Source organism: Chelon labrosus (assembly GCF_963514085.1).
Source record: "Chelon labrosus genome assembly, chromosome: 3".
In the NCBI taxonomy this organism is placed as follows: Eukaryota; Metazoa; Chordata; class Actinopteri; order Mugiliformes; family Mugilidae; genus Chelon; species Chelon labrosus.
The window spans coordinates 20,997,028-21,017,583 of NC_140339.1; the positions used below are offsets into that span (position 1 = coordinate 20,997,028).

The following is a 20,556-nucleotide window of genomic DNA, read 5'->3' on the forward strand; positions in this document are numbered from 1 at the left end:
ATTTTCAATTTATAAACATAAAACTAGAAATGTGATTGTCTTAGTTTTTCAGCTTTTGGAATAGCAGCAGAACACAGTGGTCACATTCTTGGTTTTTGATACTGTTATGCATATTCCCCAGAACCTGCTGCAAGTGACTGCAGTTCAATTAAATCAACATATCAACTGGCAAAGTGGGAACTACCACCATACTAAAAGATGTTTCTACGGCACCCCTAATAATGATTTGTAAATACACACTAAACATAAAATCAGCAAATCAGCAGCTATATTTATTACATCAGTACAATTCAATTCACTGCACACGATAGGCTACATCACATTCAATAATAGTCACATTAATTCAGCTCAAATTGAAATCATTTAATAACTCAATTTCTATAATGTCAACTCCCCATCTATTACATTTGTTATAACCTACTAAATTAATTTTACATGTACACAAAATATGCAACAGTGTTGGCCTAATTGTGAACCCAAATAAGTCAATAAATCACAAATAAAGGAATATGAAGGGACTTGATAGTGTACAAAGACATAAGACATAAGACTTTTATTTAATCCCACATGTGGGAAATTTCCTTGTTCCAGTAGCACAGAATTTGGCAAAAAAATATATATACAGAAAGAGGGTGACAACTTTGAACAGGGAAAAGGTTATCAAAAAAGCACAAAAAACACAAATACAAAAATTTAAAAAAATATATATCAAAAAATATACAAAAAAATGACCATACTGGAGAGAAATAACTAGAAAATATAAAGACATTCTGTATGTACAGTGTGGAGAATGGTGGGATAAAAGAGCAATTATAATAGATTTCCTCATTTTGGACTCATCACCTAATCCTAATCCTATAAATGCCAACACAGTCATGATAAATGTGAAAATACAAAGCGATTACCTATATACCAATGGCTGCCTTTTCGAAGTAATTTCAAATCATATAAAACATATTTTAGTCCTTGTGGTATCTACTGTCAGGTTTGTTTGTGTCTGTTTCTGTTAAATTTAAAGAAATAGTCCAGAGACTATATAATATAAAGTATTAAAGTAATTCGCTAGTATTTAAATCTTGACAGAATATGAGTTTCAAAGAAACATCGGACAACTTACCTTTTAATATTTGCTCAGCCCGTGCATGAGCCCTACATTCTCCATGGTGCATTGCGGCAGCTTTACGACGTTTTCTGGCCATTTCTGACGTGAGGCACCACACTTTACGTCTAGTTTACAACTCAGGTGCTGCCTCCATCGTAAGTGGAGCAAAATGTTCAACAAGAAACCAAGGAGGAACTTTCGGCAGAGGAAAGACAGCTCGAGCGACGAGGAAGAACAAAAGAAGAACAGCGGAGAAGGAGAAGAAAATGAGAAATCTCCAGCAGCAGTGGTAAATAAGGCTTTTAAAGTGACACAGGCCCGCGGCATCTCCTGCACCTCCAAGCGGGAAGCGACGCCTCCGAAGCCGGATAGCAGCGACGGAGAAGACGGGGAGACGTTGGAAGAGACAGAAGACAGGCAGGAGAGGAAGAAAGACAAGAAAGCAAATACTGTTCTCAGTTTCTCTGACGATAAAGAAGGTAATTAAGAGTACTTATTAAAATAACTCCATGTCCATGTCCATGTAATATAACAATCCTGCACTAAATCTTGGTTTCACGAAGGTTAAGGTATTCAGTATTTGCTTAAAATAACTGAGAGAGATGTTGAATCAGCTGTGTGTTGTTTATGTTGCCGTGAAGCTAAGATTTAAAGCAGGCCTATTATATTAGAATGTTTTAGTTTTCACTAGTGTACCTAATGTTTTGGCAAGTGAGTGTTGATCCATGGTAGGCCTACATCTGCAGTACGCTGTGAGTGTGGCGGTTAGTATTGGAGAATCAATATATAACTGCATTAATCTCTTGTTTCTTCTAATTGTCGTAGCCGAAGAATCAACATTTAAATTGAAGAAGTCTTCTGACAAAGCCGTGCTGTTCCAAGTTAGGAAGAAGGAGGCTCCACCTGCCAAGACCACCCATAGCACAGGTACGTTCATGACTGGAACATTAATCTACATCCACAGGAGTATACACAGCTGCGCAATGAGTTCTGAGTCCAAGTCAAACTAATGCAGTCTAATGCTGCTGTCCTGCAATAATAAATAAGAGAATAAACTCGTAGCGACTTAAAGAGATATCTGATTGGTTGTAGTGAAGCCAACAAACTTAACATGACTTATTTCATATTGTCTCCCTCTACTTTCTTCCAGCCGCAGGTGGCACCGTCCCGTCATCTAGTTCTTCCAAGCAAGATTACAGCAATCAGGCTTCACCACATTCTCTGCAGGAGGAGGAGGAGGATGATGATGATGATGATGATGATGTTGACGAAGATGATGATGATGATGAAGGTGTTGGCAACGATGATGACAATGACAGTGATCGAGGTGGTGCAATGTCTCCCTCAGCTAGCTCAGCCTCAGACTCCAGCAGCTCTGCTCCTAATCCAGGTACGTGTTTATGTGGATTTATAACGTTTGTAGTTACACTGTGTTTTGACACGCTTGAATGGCAGAAAATACCTTGTGCCCATTGGCTGTGTGCTTATATACATTCGTGTTTGTGCATTTATATGTTTGTCGGTTTGTTTTTGCCTCCATTAGCAATCCCCAGCGCCCGAGAGATTGAGGCGGCCAGGAGGCAACGCCGCAACAATCGAACCCAGAAAGAGTTCATTTCACTGGGTAGAGATGGCCAGAGCTCAGCTGGCAGCACCCCAGATCACTATAGCAGGGAGGGGGAAGATGACCAAATTGAGGATGATGATGACGAGCCGGATGATCATGAGAGAAGGATTGAGTTCGCCCCACGAATGAAGAGCATCAGGGAAAGGATTGCAGAGAAGCTTGGTACGAGAGGGAGGGAGGTGGGGGTGGGAAGGATGGGTAGAGGAATGTAGAAAGAGAGAAGCCGTCACATGTTTTGAACAAGGGTTAGAAGAAGCTGATACTGTCGGACAGGAGGAATAAATTGATTGACACAAACTTAAAGCCACATAAGATGAAATGAAAGAGGGAAGGCGTATGCAAAGAGGTTAAAAATAACATCGCAGGCTGAGTTCTTGTACTTGCTTAAATGAAACTGTGGGAATGTGACATGTTGTGTTTTGTATGTCTTTGTTTAACCTAGGAGGAAGCGAGGGCAGTATCTCAGGAAGTGATGAGGAGGAGCAGGAACTTTGGGAGGAGACACAAATTGGGAAGGGAGTTAAGAGACGACCAGGGGAACAGGTAGGAAAACCCATCAAACATTTTGTTTTTGGTTTAGTGACTATCATTCTTTGTAGAACACTTTCTAAATACTTTAATGAAAGTTTTCTGTGTTGCTCTCATCCTCCTTGTACTATGTTCAGCCTTACCATAGTCTTATTCTCTATTTAGAGTCCATCGGGCAGTGAGTGCAGCAGCTACAGCAGCAACAGTAACAGCAGGCGAGACAGAGGAAAAGTACACAAGAGATCGACAGGGGCCAGAATCCCAAAGACACTTCCACCCGTTACTGTCTCAATGGTGAAGAGAAGGATCATTGAAAAGTTAGTTTCTTCAGGCTGTATTTGTCCTTAATGCCACATCACAATGATTTGAGCTATCAGTGAGATAACATGTTTGGAACAAATGTTTAATTGACCTTCTGTGATGATGACACTTCATGTCTCATTCTCTCTCCCCAGACTGGACTCCCTGAAGGAGGTGCACAGAGCACGGCAGGCAGAGCTGAGGAGGATGGAGGGTGACTCTGAGAGTGCTAAAACCTCTGTGGAGTCCCTAGAGGAAAGTTCCTCAGAAAGCCAGCTAAAGTTTTACAGGACCATGACCCTCTATGTCAACAACCTGGTGGAGTGTCTACAAGAGAAGGTCAGGATGTATGCAGTGTCATTCTGTTGATCTCCTGTTCAAAACAAATAAGTCAAAAATACTTAACCCATTCAGACCGGATCACGCATCTGTGCGTGTTTACCTTTAAGACTGGATCACGCATCTATGCGTAGTTACCATTAAGGCCGGCAAATGCGTCTATGTCATTTTGAGCGTTGTCGTCTTTTTCGAGGCACATGGCCAATTATATGCACTGTGATTGGCTGAAATATTCTTGGGTGAGTGACAGAGATGCTTAGGGATTTTTTTTTTAAACTCATGCGACTAATAAAACGCTTTGTGATTGGTCGAAATAAGCCTACACGTGGAGTATGTTTTGATCGAAAATTTTAAACACCTGCTAGCGATCCGTCACGGCTGACTCAAGTGAAGGAAGTGATATTGACGAAGTAATTGAAAAAATAGATCTTTACTGATTTTCAAAAATTTTGGAGTTTATTGATTTTTGAAAAAAAATGCATTTGAAGATTATGCCCTAGCAAGTCAGTCAAGTTGAAAGCCAAAGAAGTAAGCTGTCAAATGCTTTTTATCTCATGTTTTTATCTGCTACAGAGCCTGAGAAATTAAGGTTTAAGTAAGCGCTGACATATTCTGAAAAACCTCAGGTTTTGAGAGGGAGTTTACAGAGGAGTGTTTAGGCCTGAATGGGTTAATAAAGGCAACATTAGAGATAACATTTATTAATAACCTTATAATAATAACCTTACATTCCTCTACAGTGTATAAGCCTGTGAGAGAAGGTAACAGGGTGCAGCTGTACGTTTTAGAAGCATCATTTTCATATTTTTCCCCTCATTTTAAAGGTGTCTATTTATTTCTCATGGGTCTGTTATGATATTGACACATATTACACACAACACAGTTCTCCTTTTCTGTCTGGAGCTCCTCATGGGCAGTCCTGTCGAACATACTGTATGTAAAATTTAGATGTTGACAGTATTTCTGAAAAAATAAGTAAGCAACGATTATGATTTCCTGACCCACAGCAGACTGACATCATCATCATAATCTGATTCAGCAGTGTTTAAAGCGGTTAAAAAATCTCCCAGGCATTGATCTCAATATCAGCCTAAATGTCTGTGAATCATTTGTTGACCATAGGTTGTTGAGATCAACTCGTTGGAACTGGAGCTGCACAGTCTGCTGTCCGACCACATGGAGGCGCTGGTCACTCAGAGACGAGAGACGGTCAAGGAGCAGGCTGAGCGCCTGCAGCAGCTCAGCTGTGAGTAAATAATGTCGAGGTACAGTATGTGTCAGGATATAGTCTCTGTAATATTTACATTAACTTGATGTCACTTTTAGATAACACAGATGAGCAGAGTGGAAGCTCAGCCAATGGAACAGAAACTCACTGGTGAGTGGAATAAAAATAACTTGAAAGATAAAACCTCTTTGTTTTGTTTGTTACCTTTTTCTTCCATTATGTTTTTCTTTTTTTTTACAAAAATTAAAAAATAGGTATCCACAAAGAGCCTCCAGTTTACTCATGTGCAGTACTTATATTTTTCAATATATATTACAGTGAGGGAAGCACTGGAGCTAAAAGTGAGGAAGACTTTTATATTCCTGAGGACACGCAGCCTTCAGCAGAAGAGGAGGAGCAGCTGCAGAAAAAAATTGGTGAGGTGGAATTAAATCTGTTCTGTTCTCTGTTATAAACTTCAAAGAATATACAGTTTGCACTTCCTGCCACCTTCTTCCTTATGCTTCGCTTCACTTTTTATGCTCTAAAATACACAAAGTCTTAGGACATGTACAACAAAACTAAACCTCTTCGTCTCACTCTCTTTCCTTCCCTGTCTGCTCCCACTCCAGCTGATGTGTTGTTGAGATCCAAGGCAGCCTTTTCTGACGTCCAAGAAGACTTCTGCAACGTTAAAAAAATTCTGTCTCGCTTTGAGGAATGGAGAGGCTTCTACTCAGAGTCCTACCATAATGCCTACATCTCTCTGTGTCTGCCCAAAATACTGAACCCCATCATTAGGCATCAGCTGCTGGCGTGGAACCCTTTAAAGGTGCTTTAGCAGGTGGACACACATGAACACAGAGGCCTAGTTATATATACAAACAGCGCAAGACACTACGATAATGGTACCCATTTTTATGTGTGTCTTAGGACGGGAATGGAGACTTTGAAAACCTCCCATGGTTCACAGCAGTGGAGACGTTCTGTCACGGCCATGGCCACGAGGAGCTGGACCGCACCGACCGAGAGACGCTCTCTAATGTCATTGAAAAGACCGTCCTTCCCAAAATGACTGGTAATGTGCTCTCTCACTCTGTCCCTCTCCCTCTCTCCGATGCGCACAGATTTATGCTGGACTCAAACTTCAAGATTGAGGTTCACACTCTGCCTGTCTTGGTTTGTCCTTTTGTCTGCGCAGCCTACGTGGATCTGGTGTGGGATCCCATGTCCCAGCAACAGTCCGTCTGTCTGTCTGATGTCTGTCACAGACTGAAGGAGGACTACTCCATCTTTGAAGGAGTGCAGAGTAAACCAGTCAAGGTAAAGCCAACACTGCCACGTGTAGCTTACAGGATACTTACTGTACTGACAGTATATCTATCCTGTTATTTTACACTGTGCTCTAAAGTTTGAGTTACTATCAGTAACTGTATAATGCCTGGTCTCCAACAATTAAAACATGACAACCATCACAATACATATGATGATATATTATGTACCGTACATGTCAGATATATTGTATTTCCTGTGTGTGTCCTATGCAGGCATTTGTAGAGGCTGTGGTCCGCCGGTTCAGGAGATGTGTGGATGAAGATGTCTTCGTCCCCCTGTATCCCAAAAAGTCAGTTAAATATTAAGTGAATATTTAAATTTCTACCAATGAGACAGCCATTTGGGATTTACCTCAGTGACATCCTTGTTTAGGATAATGTAACACATTGATTTACAATCTATTCTCTTCTTCGTCCAGGGTATAATATTGACTCAAGTATGTCTTAAGTCTCTCCTCAGTTGTCAGATAAAATTGTCAAAATTGTATTCTTTGGTCTTTACAGTCTGTTATATATTCTGTTTGTTTTTCTGTCCAGGTTTCTAGAAGACAGGTCGTCTCCTCAGCGTCGCTTCAGGGATCAGCAGTTCTGGACAGCTGTAAAAGTAAAGCTTTAAAACACTTACATGCTTCGTGTTGTCTCAGTTTTCATATATAAGCAGTTTGTTAACTGGAGGTGTATTCTCTGATAGCTACTAGGCAACATGAGTAAGTGGGATTTGCTGCTTCCTGAGCCTGGATTGAAGGAAGTGATGTTGGACAAACTACTGAACAGATACCTGATGATCACCCTGTGCAGTCAGACACTGTCCAACAATGCTGTTCCTGCCGTCAAAAAGGTATTTAAATGGCTCATGATGTGATCTGTGTGTTAGATGCTGATACTGATGAGATTTCTGTCTTGCTCTTTGTCTTGTTTAGCGTCACAACATTCTCTCTTTCTCTCTTCAGATAGCAGATAGTCTGCCACTCTCATGGTTCAAGGAAGAGACCGTCTGTTTGCCTCAGCTCCAAAATTTCAGGAACCACATAGTTGAGAAAGTTCACAGCGTCTGTAAACAGCAGCCTCTTCAAGATCCAAACACCAGGTAACAAAACAGGATGTTGAGATTGCTATGAGGTCACCTTTACCTGATTTTAATGTTATTTTCCCCTTTAATGAAACCTTTGACTTTTCATATCATTAAAATGTTTCCAAGTTCCAGAAGTTTTATTAAGTGATTATCTTTATATCTTTATGCAGATGACATCCAACAACATGTCTGAAATCCTTTAATCCAACACTGGTGTCCCTCTCTGCTGCAGGTCAGCTGTCGTTGAAATGCTGAAGGTCCTGAGTAGAATCCGGTGCCACGACTCAATCATGGCCATAGCAGAGAAATACCACTATCAAGATCTCATCTACTCTCACCAGCTGCTGAACCAAGAGACCGTCTAAACAAGAAACTGTAAACGTAAAATGGATCCAGCTGAAATATCAGTTGTTCATTTGAGGTGGAGCGCGGGCTAAATGATGTAAATTTCTTGTTTAGTAAAACAATGGCCGTTGTCAACTGTACGGGTAAAATGCTTCACCATACCACAGTTTTTAGTCATGAGCAATTTGCTGTCTTGTATAATACAGATGACTGTATTTTTATGAATAAATATTTGAATTTTGTTAATATATTTCCTGTTTCATTTAGATTTTATTGTGTGTCACACAAGTCACACGAAGTGTTGTGCACTAACTTTCCTTGTAGTACTAAAATGTAGTATGTTGCTGCCAGATACTCTTTCCAAAACCAACAGGAACATGAGTGAGTTAGTTTTTTTTTAATTTATTTTTTTTAGGTTTCCTGTCGTACACTAGTCTTTATCAGTGTGATTTTCACCATTTTTAATGTGAAAGTTTTGTATGGATACTGCTGCAGTTACTCACTCTGACCACTAGGGGGTTGCTGTCTTTTTACTCCTCTCCCCTTAATTATCTTATAAAAACACAATAAACACACAAAAAATATTTGTTCTAATATAATCATAGAAAGAAATGTACAAAAATTAAGATTTTTCAAAGATATTGGATTAGCGATTACAGTTCTTGTATTGATTTCCTCTGATTTCAAATTGTGCAAATATTTTACAAATGACTACTTTTTCAACAATTTCCTTCACTTATTATTCACACTCTCCTACACACACTGACTTGTAGATCTGGCCTTACCATTTCTGTCTGGACTGATGAATATTTGTGGATTTCATAACAGCTTAAAGGAGTATTTCACTCTTGTGTCAAATTTACAGAATGAAACTGACAGAACAGATTGGTGCAGTCATTTCTCTACATTTACATTTTAGGTTTTAATGAAAGCTAAACACTTATATTTCCTTGTACCAAACTGCTACTTCAAGTGAAACACACCTTGGCAACATATTGACACACATTTCATCAACTATGTGTCATTTTTTTACTACATGTACCTTAAAAACATATGATCAGAATCAGAATCAGAAAAGACTTTATTGCCAAGCATGTTTGTACATACAAGGAATTTGCTTTGGTGTTGGTACGCATAAAATAAAATAAAATATAGAAACTATATATAAAATACAAAAATACAAAAATACATACACAGTATATATATATATATATATATATTCCACCAGAACATTTACTGTTTCCTCCTGGTGGTTTTTGGTATGAGACGTTTCTCAAAATCATCTTAAAGCCAATTTGTCAGAAATAACTGAGACACAACTAATAATGATGAGTAAATACTACAAGTCTTTATATGTAGAAAGAAATATTAACATCTTGGTTTTTAAGAACACAAAAGTCAATCGAGAGATGTTTCGTAGTTCCACACAAAGAAGAAATAATGAGATGCATGCAGTAATAGTTATTATGATCACAATACTCAAATGCCAGTAACATAAATATGTTGTGATTATTATTATATAGAATATAATATAATCATCACAGAAAACTAACATTTTGATTTTAACTGCAGAAGCTTTACTGGGTACATTTTACTCCAGTAGTAACACTGGATCAAAGAATATTCTCCTCATAGTCCCAGCCAGATGAACAGAGCTGAGTGACCACAGGTTTGGAATGTGCTCCAGAGCAATATTAACTCTGAATATCTACACTCTTATATATATAATAAAAATTTTAAAATTGTCCAAGAGAGAAAAGGAAATACTTTATGACAACGGATCTTTCAGTCTAAATAAGACTGATATATAAAATGTTTACCACCCCCAGTGAGAGATGAGGCTGGTACAGAACAATATCAGCTGTGTGATCCTGAATAGACTGAACTATCTGGTCGTCAGTGATAAAGCCTCTCTAATGGGAGGCGACTCTCCTTCCTACAGAGAACAGAGACGCACTGAAAAACCAGGTGACGTGACAGACCATGACCAGAACCCAAACCCGGGATAAAGGGGTTCAGTGAATGTTGTGCTGAAGGTGTGCAGGTGGATCAGTGTGTCAGGGGAGACTCTGTAGAAGGACAGTGTCCCAGCAGGATAGTCTACATACACTGCTACTCTGTTGTAGACAGAGGAGGAGGAGGAATAGGAGGAGGAGTACGGGAAGGAGGTTCCTCTCTTATTATGCCAGACAGAGTAACCCCCATCGGAGCAGAACAGGGTCCAGGAATGATCGTTCCCTCCAAACCAACAATCATTCGTGTCTCCTTTCCTGCTGATTCCTCTGTAGCTCACTGAAATATGAACCCCACCGCTCCACTCCACTTCCCAGTAACAGCGACCATCCAGCTTATTCATACACAGCAGCTGATGACACCGGTCAAATCTGTCTGGATGATCAGGATGTGACTGAGCCTCCTCCACATAGGTGGCCTTCCTGTCGTTGTCAGACAGCTGGATGTTCCTGTTCAGTGTATTTGTGTCGATTTTGAGTTCGAAAGAATCTGATGTAGACATTAAGACACAATAGAGCTGCCGTCATTTAATAGAACTTCATGCTTCATGACATCAGTGACTCGAATGTGTGCTGCTCAATTTTTATGAATCAGATTAAAAATGCTTACACTTCCTCAGACCTGGTCTCAACCACTGGACTCCACCAGGCTCTACCCTGAAAGAAAGAGAAGATGCAGGTCAACGTAGTGTTTTTCAGTAGTTATATAGTAGTTATATTGCCGTACACAGAAATGCACTGCTGAGTCAAGATGCGCTCTCAATATGTTTTGTACTTTTTATTCTTTGTTTAATAAGCTGAACTGAAAAGCTGAATCTGTATATCAGTGAAGTAAAATTCATTTTCTTCTCATTTCAGGAAAGCGTCTTCTTATTGACTGATGGCCCTGACTCTTTATTTTCACTTAATTTTTCTCCTCTCTCAAACATTGTGTGTGGCTGCGGCAGCCAAGCCTTTGCATACTTGACTTCCAGTCTGCAGTCTGGGTCCTCCTTTCTATTCAACAGCATTTTCTCTCCTTCTTCACCCAGATGGTTGTAGCGCAGGTCCAACTTTCTCAGGTGGGAGGGGTTGGAGCTCAGAGCGGAGGCCAGAAAACCACAGCCTTCCTTTGTGATCAGACAGCCTGACAGCCTGTGGACACGTAAAACAACACACATAATCTTAGGCGACTGCAGGACTAGACAATTTACCGCACAGTGTGTCTGGTAGCAGTTTTTCATATTCAGAGAAATAAAAGAACACACCGGTGAGTTCCGCATCATATAAAAGTCTGGGCATCGACAGAACAGTCCTAGATGATCTCAGGATCCATAAAATGTACAAAGCTTTCATAAACATCAACCCAGATCACTTCTGGAAAGGCCTTCTTGTGACAATTCAATGTTCTGCTGGGAAACGTTTGGACCTGGCATTCATGTGGATGTTACTTTGACGTACCACCCACCTAGACCAGACCAGGCACCCCCACCTCATAGCCTTGATGGCAGCAAGCATGAACCCCACTCAGATGATTTGATTCACCTGGCAGATCTTTGCCAAGGCATAATTGATTGATTGATAGATAGATAGATAGATAGATAGATAGATAGATAGATAGATAGATAGATAGATAGATAGGTTTTATTTGTCTGTGACTACTGAATACATGTATGTGTTGGAAAATGATAATCATATTATTACTTTTTCATTCTCATTCATATAAATTAGGATTTAAGTGGTCATCAGGTAAATAATTTCTGACCTGAGAGTTTCCAGAATACAGTGTGGACTTTCTAATCCAGCACACAAACGATTTACTCCTGAGTCCTGCAGGTCATTGTTGCTCAGATCCAGCTCTCTCAGACTAGAGGATGGGGAGCTGAGAGCCGAGGACAGAGCTTCAAGACTTCTCTCTGAGAGGTTACAACTTGCCAGCCTGAAGAGACGACAATGGAAGAGAAAAAAATATTCCAAATAAAGCTTGTGGCAGGTAGTATGCAACAGAATAAAAACTTGAACTTGGATAAAAATATACGTAATTCATATATTTGCATCAGTAAGGATGTAACAGTTAATACAGACATGTGAACATCTGTACATGTTAAAATATTTTCTGTTTTGATGATAATCTTTTTCAACACTTAAGTTATTTGGTGTTCCTTTCTTAAATAGATGAATATATAACAGTAATGATAATAATTATAGGGTTATGTAAATATATTCATATAAAACAATTTCTGTCTTGTTTTTGGTCTCCCTTCCTAATCTAAGTTGTCTTCCTGTTTTACTTTGTAATCTGTTGTCTCTCTGTCTTTCAGTTTTTTAATTTGTGTTCTCCTCCCTCATAACTTACACCTATATCTCATCATGCTATCAGCCCTTTGTGTCTATATATTCTCTTGTCTATGAGTTTGTCTGTTTTCCTAAGATGTCCTCCCACCTGTTTACCTGCCTGCCTCCTTCTGTTTCCATGTGGTTGACTGGGCCTTGTTTTCCCTCCTCTCTTGTTAACCTTTGGATTTCCTGTGTTTTCTCTGTGGATTATCTTTTGTTGGACATATTTGGATTCTCCCTCTCAACTTTGCTTCCTGTTTCTCACCTGACCTCATTACCTTTGTGTTCTGCACTTTTTGAACTTAAATGAATCAATTTCAAAATATGCCCATCCAGCCCAATGGGAGTAAAGGCCATGTTTACTCAACAATACATTTCAAAACTGAGACCCTCATATGCACGCATGAAAGATGCTGTTTAAACTACAACAAATTGATCATTTCAAAAAATTTAATTGTAGGTATTACATGAATAAATCATATTTATGTACAATAGCTGGCATTTCTTATTAAAATAAAGGAGATTTCCAGTAAACTATAACAGTGACAGCTCTTTCATGAGGCTAAATAATGTTGAAGGAATAAGGTTTGTGGAGGGCCCGAATCTGGCCCACATGTCGGGATTTTCCTTCCTTCCCCCAATGCCCAAATGTATAGCCATCTAACCTGAGATTTTCCAGTGCACAGAATTGAGTCATCAGTCCAGATGCCAGCAGCTTCACTCCTGAATCCTGTAGATTGTTAAAACTCAGGTCCAGCTGTCTCAGACTAGAAGACGGGGAGCTGAGAACCGACGGCAGGGCATTAAGGTTTCTCTCTGAGAGGAAACAGCCATTCAGCCTAAAGTAAATGTAAAATAAAAGGGAGGACAAATAACAATTGGTTCATGTAATTGTTTCTAATTGATGAAATTAATAACTTTATTAATGGGGCACATCGCTGCTGGAAAACATAAACTTGATAAAAACTTATACAACAACAACTATACTTATCTGACCTGAGAGTTTCCAGAATACAGTGTGCACTCTGAAGTCCAGATGCCAGCGGCTTCACTCCTGAATCCTGCAGGTTGTTGTTACTCAGGTCCAGCTCTCTCAGACAAGACGACGAGCTGAGAACCGAGGACAGAGCTTCAAGACCTTTTATCGAGAGGGTGCAGAAATTCAGTCTAGAGACAATATAGAAATAAAGTTAGTTTAATATGAAAGATAAAAATGCATAACAATACATTCACATTTCTGTGTACTTACAGTGCTTTTTTGGATTCTTTGACGACTGGCAGCAACCTCAGAAGAACCTCCTCTGAAGAGGCGTATTTCTTCAGGTCAAACTCATCCAAGTCTTTGTCTGATGACAGTAAGATGAAGACCAGAGCTGTCCACTGAGCAGTAGACAGTTTATCTGTGGAGAGTCTTCCTGAACTCAGGTATTGTTGGACCTCCTCCACTAGAGATCGATCATTTAGTTCATTCAAACAGTGGAAGAGACTGATGCTTTTCTCTATAGACAGATTCTCACTGATCTTCTCCTTGATGTACCGGATTGTTTCCTGACTGGTCTCTGAGCTTCTCTCAGTCTGTTTGAGAAGACCTTGTAGGAGAGTCTGACTGGTCTGCAGGGAAAGACCCAGGAGGAAGCGGAGGAACAAGTCCAGGTGTCCATTTGGACTCTGTAAGGCCTTGTTCACAGCACTCTGGTGGAGATGGTTCAGAGGTTGTTTGCCTTTAAATACTTTAGACGGCCAATTTCTTTTTATTTCAAACAGATTAACACCAGAGTCGATGAATGTCCCATGAACATGAAGAGCAGCCAGGAACTCCTGAACGCTCAGATGGACGAAGCTGAATACCTTGTCCTGATACAGCCCACTCTGCTTTTTAAAGATCTGTGTGAACACACCTGAGTACACAGAGGCTGCTCTGACATCAATGCCACACTCCATCAGATCTGATTCATAGAAGATCAAGTTTCCTCTTTGCAGCTGCTCAAAAGCCAGTTTTCCAAGAGAATCAATCATCATCCTGGTCTCTGGACTCCCGGGTGGACCTGTCTCAGTTCCTCCTTCATACTTGACCTCCCTCAGTTTGGACTGAACGACCAAGAATTGGATGTACATCTCAGTGAGGGTCTTGGGCAGCTCTCGTTCCTCTCTGCTTTTCAACGCCTCCTCCAGAACTGTAGCAGTGATCCAGCAGAAGACTGGGATGTGGCACATGATGTGGAGACTTCGTGATGTCTTGATGTGGGAGATGATCCTGCTGGCCTGTGTCTCATTTCTGAACCTCTTCCTGAAGTACTCCTCTTTCTGTGGGTCAGAGAACCCTTTGACCTCTGTTACCCTGTTGACAAACTCAGGGGGGATCTGACTGGCTGCTGCAGGCCGTGTGGTTATCCAGAGGTGAGCAGAGGGAAGTAGCTTTCCCCTGATAATGTTTGTCAGTAGCACATCCACTGAGGTGGACTCTGTAACATCAGTCAGGATCTCATTGTTCCGGAAGTCCAGAGGAAGTCGACACTCATCCAGACCATCAAAGATGAACACAACCTGGAACTCTTCAAAGCTGCACATTCCTGCTTCTTTGGTTTCAGTAAAGAAGAGATGAACAAGTTCCACCAAGCTGTACTTCCTATCTTTCAGCTCATTCAGTTCCCTGAAAGTGAATGGAAATGTGAACTGGGTATCCTGGTTGGCTAAGTCCTCAGCCCAGTCCAGAGTGAACTTTTGTGTTAAGACTGTTTTCCCAATGCCAGCCACTCCCTTTGTCAACACTATTCTGATTGGTTCATTTCTTCCAGGTGAGGGTTTAAAGATGTCTTGACAGCTTATTGTTCTGTCTGATATGATGGGTTTCCTGGATGCAGTTTCAATCTGTCGGACCTCATGTTCATTGACCTCTGAAGTCTCTCCCTCTGTGATGTACAGCTCTGTGTACATCTGATTTAGAGGGGTTGGGTTTCCTGCTTTAGCCATTCCCTCAAACACAGACTGGAACTTCTTCTTCAGGTTGGATTTAAGTTTTTGTTGACAAACTGTAGCAAGATGATTGGAATGAACACAATAAAAACACGAGACATCAGTAAATGTCCTATTAATCCATTTGGTCAAATCTTACAGAAATGCTTACTCTTCTGCAGACCGTCATTTCTGCTCCTCCACCGCTCTGTATTGTCATCCTCCCTTTGGCTCTCTAACCAAGGAGTTTGCCCTTCAGATCCATCACATGCTTCCTGTTATGAATTCAACGTGTTATGAAGTGTTTTATTTTAAAATGTACTATTGATCAATAGATTGCTAGTAATCTATAATATACAATGATAAGAGATTAACAATGATGCCTGCAGACAAATTATGCCATTTCTTTCTCTAGGGTCAAATGCATTTTGACCATCTTGGACTCGAATGTATGAATGAAATTTAAGGGATACCATTAAACCTTTTATCACCAGTTTTCTGGTCATACGACCCTGAAAAAATATGCTACTCAATGTGAAAATTCATCAGAAAATCTTTCTCCATATCTATAGTGATACAGACACGGCACTGTGTTAGGAATGAAAGGATACCACATCGTTTGATGGAAATGAAAGTTATCAAACTACAGAGGGATAAATTCAAAGATGCCCCAAAAATCTAAGTGGGAAAAAATCATGTAACAGGCTAGTCCATTTTGCAACTCAAAATGGTACTCAGTAGTTTGTATGGCCCCCATGTGCTTGTATGCATGCCTGACAATGTCCAGGCATGCTCCTAATGATGGTGTCATGGGGCATCTCCTCCAAGATCTGGACCAGGGCATCACTGAGCTCTTAGGCAGTCTGGGGTGCAATCCAAGAGGTGTCCAGAGGAACACTTTTTAATCAGAAAATAGCATCATTCTAATTAAACCTCTAGCATATTGGTCGGGTGAGTTAAGTAACAGAGTGCGGTGTTTATCGGTTTCAGCTGCTTTGGTGTTATTTGAAAATGGTGAAAAGGTGCACTAGAGGGGTAACAATAAGTAAGACTCCAGCCTTCTTAAGGTTTGTTTGCTGGTGCTCCCAGTCCGAACTCAGCCTTTAATACAGTGGACTATGATTTGCTCAGCCATCAGATGACACCCTGTTATATGTCCCCTTAATGCCCAGCACAACTGATGGCTCCTGTATCATCAGGCCAGAAACCTAGACATTTTTGTCTCACCATCCTCCCATCTTGTTCAGGTGACCGAAGTGATGCAATTTTGCTTGCAAAAAGACCATGTCCCTAAAATGAGAAACTGCTAATGTCATCCTCCAGCAACTGGAACAAAATACTATATGATTCGTGACTGAAACTGATTAAAATGATGGAGACACAGAACCAGGTCCATGGTTGACAGACTGATAATCCACTGTTCTACAAGTACATGAAGATGACTAAAAAGGATGTGAAATGTAGACGTAAAAGTACTTGCATAAATATACGGACCAGAAATTTGGAGTCCTGCTGCAATTGATCCTGCTGCATGGACTGACCACATAGAACCTCTGAGCTCTCCAGATCAGCACTGTGGAGGAATCAAAAAGAACAAAACATAGAACTGAGGTCCAGTCACAACACAGTAAAAATAAGAAATAGCTCTAACAAGGCAACATACACTACCTGGCCAAAAGAAAAAGTCGTTACCAAACAAAAAAAGGTCACTCTAGTATTTTGTTGGACCTCCTTTAGCTTTGATTACAGCACACATTCGCTGTGGCATTGTTTCAGTAAGCTTCTGCAATGTCACAAGGTTTATTTCCATCCAGTGCTGCATTAATTTTTCACCAAGATCTTGTATTGATGATGAGAGAGTCTGACCACTGCGCAAAGTGTCTCCAACGCATCCCAAAGATTCTTAATGGGGTTAAGGTCTGGACTCTGTGGTGGCCAATCCATGTGTGAAAATGATGTCTCATGCTCCCTGAACCACTCTTTACCAATTTGAGCCCGATGAATCCTGGCATTGTCATCTTGGAATATGCCCGTGCCATCAGGGAAGAAAAAAAAATCCATTAATGGAATAACCTGGTCATTCAGTATATTCAGGTAGTCAGCTGACCTCATTCTTTGGACACATAATGTTGCTGAACCTAGACCTGACCAACTGCAGCAACCCCAGATCATAGCACTGCCCCCACAGGCTTGTACAGTAGGCACTACGCATGATCACATCATCTGCCTCTCTTCTTACCCTGATGCCCCCATCACTCTGGAACAGCGTAAATCTGGACTCATCAGACCACATGACCTTCTTCCATTGCTCCAGAGTCCAATCTTTATGCTCCCTAGCAAACTGAAGCCTTCTTTTTCCAGTTAGCCTCACTGATTAGTGGTTTTCTTAAGGCTACACAGATGTTCAGTCCCAGTGTAATCCCTTGAGTTCCATTCAAATTGTATGTGTGGAAATGCTCGTCCTTTCACTATTAAACATAGCCCTGAGTTCTACTGTTGTTTTTCTGCTATTTGATTTCACCAAACATTTAAGTGATTGCTGATCACAATCAATCAGGATTTTTTTCCAACTACATCTCTTCCTCGAAGAAGATGGTTCCCCACTATCTTTCCAGTTTTTAATAATGCTTTGGACAGCTCTTAACCCAATTTTAGTAGTTTCTACAGTCTCCTTAGATGTTTTCTCTGCTTGATGCATGCCAGTGATTTGACCCTTCTCAAACAGATATTTTTTTCCACGACGTGGATGTGTCTTTTGACATGGTTGTTTAAGAGTTCAGTTGGGGTTAAATAACTTGTTGCCAGCTGAAAGATAACCACCCATGCAGTAATTATCCAACAGGAGGCTTGTACCTATTTGCCTAGTTACATCCAGGTGGCGACTTTTTTTTATTTTTTTGGCCAGACAGTGCATGATATATTGAACAAAGAACAATGGAAACTGAACAATCTAGAGAGCAAGGGAAAATAAAAACCTTGATACCTTGCTCCTGTGCCTTTTAACCACCTAACTGACCTCACCAAGGGAAATAAGCAAGCTAACCAAAGATCTTACTAAATGGCTTCACCAAATTTCTCCCAGGCCAAGTTATTGCTTGTGCAACCATCCTGTTTGTCTTTCACTGTACAAAGTAGCAATTTTGGCAGTGGAGGATAATATTGACCACTTGGATGCCTTGTCCCATCCCCAGAAAGAAGGAAAAGAAACTCCCATTATGCTCTCACTACATAAGCCCAAGAGTCACACCATTACCAGGAGCCACCCACCTAAAGGACTGAAGGACATTCAAAAACAAAGAGCTATTAATCCCTTTTCCTAGACTCACTTGTGTTTTTGACTCTGTGTATTATGTCAAACACAGTGAGTAAGAATTTATATCCCTATAGTCAATCAACTGGTACCATTCAATCATACAATAGTCTTTTTTACCTATTATTTTATATGGTATGTTTGTGTGGCCTATTAGAAAGAATTAAAGGTATCAAATTGTTACAGCTTACACATGATCAGCAGACAGATTTTGTCCTCGAAAGACAATTTCGATTTCCTTTGAGTTTTCACTCTGGAGGGACAGACAGCCGGATACAGGAGAATCTGGTCTCTGTTGCTGGATACTGAAACAAAACCAGCGCAGACAAATATGCAATCAATGTGAATCAAAACTGATTTTAATAAACACAACAATGTCAGATTAAATTCTTGCCTTCCATCAGCCACTTGTTTGGGATCAAGAGGAAGATTCACGGACCAGTCACTCTTCATGGACACATAGCTGGGTTCAGGTCCAGCAGACTGTGGTGTGTGTTGCTGCTCTAGGCTTTAACAGACACAGATTTGAGTGCTGAGCTCTGACATGGAGAAGAGCTAACAGAAGGTTAGAGACAGCTTTCTTACCTCAGAGCTTTCATCTGGCTCTCATGGTCCCCACACAGAGCAGTTTTAGTGGGATGTACTCCCTCCTCTATGTCCTCCGACTGATTCATGGCAGAGCCCACACCTTCATGCAAACACAACATCCAGGTAGGAGATCGCACACATTATTTCTCCGCACTCACACAGCTAACACACAGACCTCTGAATGAAGGAAACCTGTTCAATCTGTTGTTTGGGTCAGCTCATTCCCCTCAAAACTAAATGCACTCACCCGACTGTTTTTATCGCTGTGTAGCTAGCATTTTGAGATGCAGTGTCCTGTCTAAGAAATGTCATTCACAATGCTCTTTAGTCTTTTGGATTGTTCGAAAACTAGACAAAACCACTTCATGTGGTTTTATGGCTTTCTTTAAGGATAAGATTAGTTTTTCTCTTTTTATTATGTTGAAAGTTACAATTCCATTTCCAGGCCTTACACAAGTTACATTGAGTTTGTTGTTCTTGCTGTTTCAAGAAAAATAAATCTAAAACATAAAAACAAAAGTGAAATTAAATGTAAAATTCCAACATTTAAACATTTTAAATTCTTCATTCTACATGTTGTACGCTCAGTCTAATTTAATAATGACTTGTATTATACTGTAGATTGAATCCAGGATTTCCAGAAAGTATTAAATTTATTTAAATTAAATTCATCATACACTGCCCTCCAAAAGTATTAGATCAGTTAGGCCAATTCCTCTATTTTCGCTGTAGACTGAAAACATTTGAGTTTGACATCAAAAGATGAATATGAGACAAGAGATCCAGAACTGTTTTGGACGCACAAGGGAGACCTACTCAAAAGAAGGAAGTGGTCATAATGTTATGCCTGATCTGTGTATATATTTCATAACTTCAGCTCAGCCCTTTTTTTCACCACTGCTGCTCAATACTCTTTTGCCATTTGTCCCTTAAAATCACATTAGCCTCTTTCTCACCATTTCCATTTTATGTATCATTTTCTTTTAAATTTTTCTATAACTTCAAAATCATTTTTTAACCCAAATCTGAATTATAAACGAAAATTCACTTCTATTTGATCAGACATGAGAAGCTCTTCAACATTTGAAATGTTGCTCTTTGTCCAGCTCTAGTCTGTCCAGTCAGAACATGCAATTGCAGATAGTCCAGTAATCCTAACTTTATCACGTTACCTAGGCAGAAGCTGCCAACATCCTCATCTGCCCCCTGATATCGTTGAGTTTCATCTGTAAAGCAAACACAGAGAGAAGAGCTGAAACCATCCCCACTGATCAGCACTGACTCATCCTTTACACACATTTGACCGGATAAATCACTAACATGCTGAGTTGCTTCTTCCTGACTCATGTTAGTGTAGATGAATCCATTTGACTTGGATTGCTGCTCAGACTAAGAATCAGTTGGAACACAATGTGTGCCTACGCAATTACGACAATCTCATAACATCAAAACTGAACGCTGCCAGAGACATTAGGTAATAAAGCAAGGAGACGTCACGCAGGCGAGGACAGAGATAGTCTTAAA

General features: G+C 40.2%; 2 protein-coding genes across 2 annotated transcripts; one reads left to right on the forward strand and one right to left on the reverse strand.

Moving 5' to 3' along the window:
• The first annotated feature begins 1,190 nt into the window (after positions 1-1,190).
• On the forward strand, positions 1,191-8,079 carry gcfc2 (GC-rich sequence DNA-binding factor 2). Its single transcript, XM_084541800.1, has 18 exons — positions 1,191-1,581; positions 1,928-2,029; positions 2,253-2,492; positions 2,646-2,891; positions 3,172-3,272; positions 3,423-3,574; positions 3,713-3,896; positions 5,019-5,142; positions 5,223-5,274; positions 5,443-5,540; positions 5,736-5,935; positions 6,037-6,181; positions 6,305-6,426; positions 6,651-6,727; positions 6,975-7,041; positions 7,129-7,275; positions 7,388-7,524; positions 7,742-8,079. Exons 1-18 carry the CDS (start codon positions 1,272-1,274, stop codon positions 7,872-7,874), a joined length of 2,637 nt encoding a protein of 878 aa, XP_084397926.1. The 5' UTR covers positions 1,191-1,271; the 3' UTR covers positions 7,875-8,079.
• Positions 8,080-8,987: 908 nt separating this feature from the next.
• On the reverse strand, positions 8,988-19,118 carry LOC311486142 (protein NLRC3-like; the record flags this gene model as incomplete). The annotated part of the gene is made up of 9 exons (XM_084541904.1): positions 8,988-10,356; positions 10,477-10,523; positions 10,830-11,000; positions 11,611-11,784; positions 12,848-13,021; positions 13,179-13,349; positions 13,432-15,289; positions 18,627-18,952; positions 19,030-19,118. The coding sequence occupies 9 exons, from the start codon at positions 19,116-19,118 to the stop codon at positions 9,791-9,793; spliced, it is 3,576 nt and encodes a 1,191-aa protein (XP_084398030.1). The 3' UTR covers positions 8,988-9,790.
• Positions 19,119-20,556: the final 1,438 nt, after the last annotated feature.

Bases quoted from the DNA above. Each gene is read 5' to 3' on its own strand.
- gcfc2 (XM_084541800.1), top strand. From the start codon at position 1,272: ATGTTCAACAAGAAACCAAGGAGGAACTTTCGGCAGAGGAAAGACAGC. The intron at 6,427-6,650 runs GTAAAGCCAACA...TGTCCTATGCAG, and splicing joins TGCAGAGTAAACCAGTCAAG to GCATTTGTAGAGGCTGTGGT. The intron at 7,276-7,387 runs GTATTTAAATGG...TTCTCTCTTCAG, and splicing joins CTGTTCCTGCCGTCAAAAAG to ATAGCAGATAGTCTGCCACT.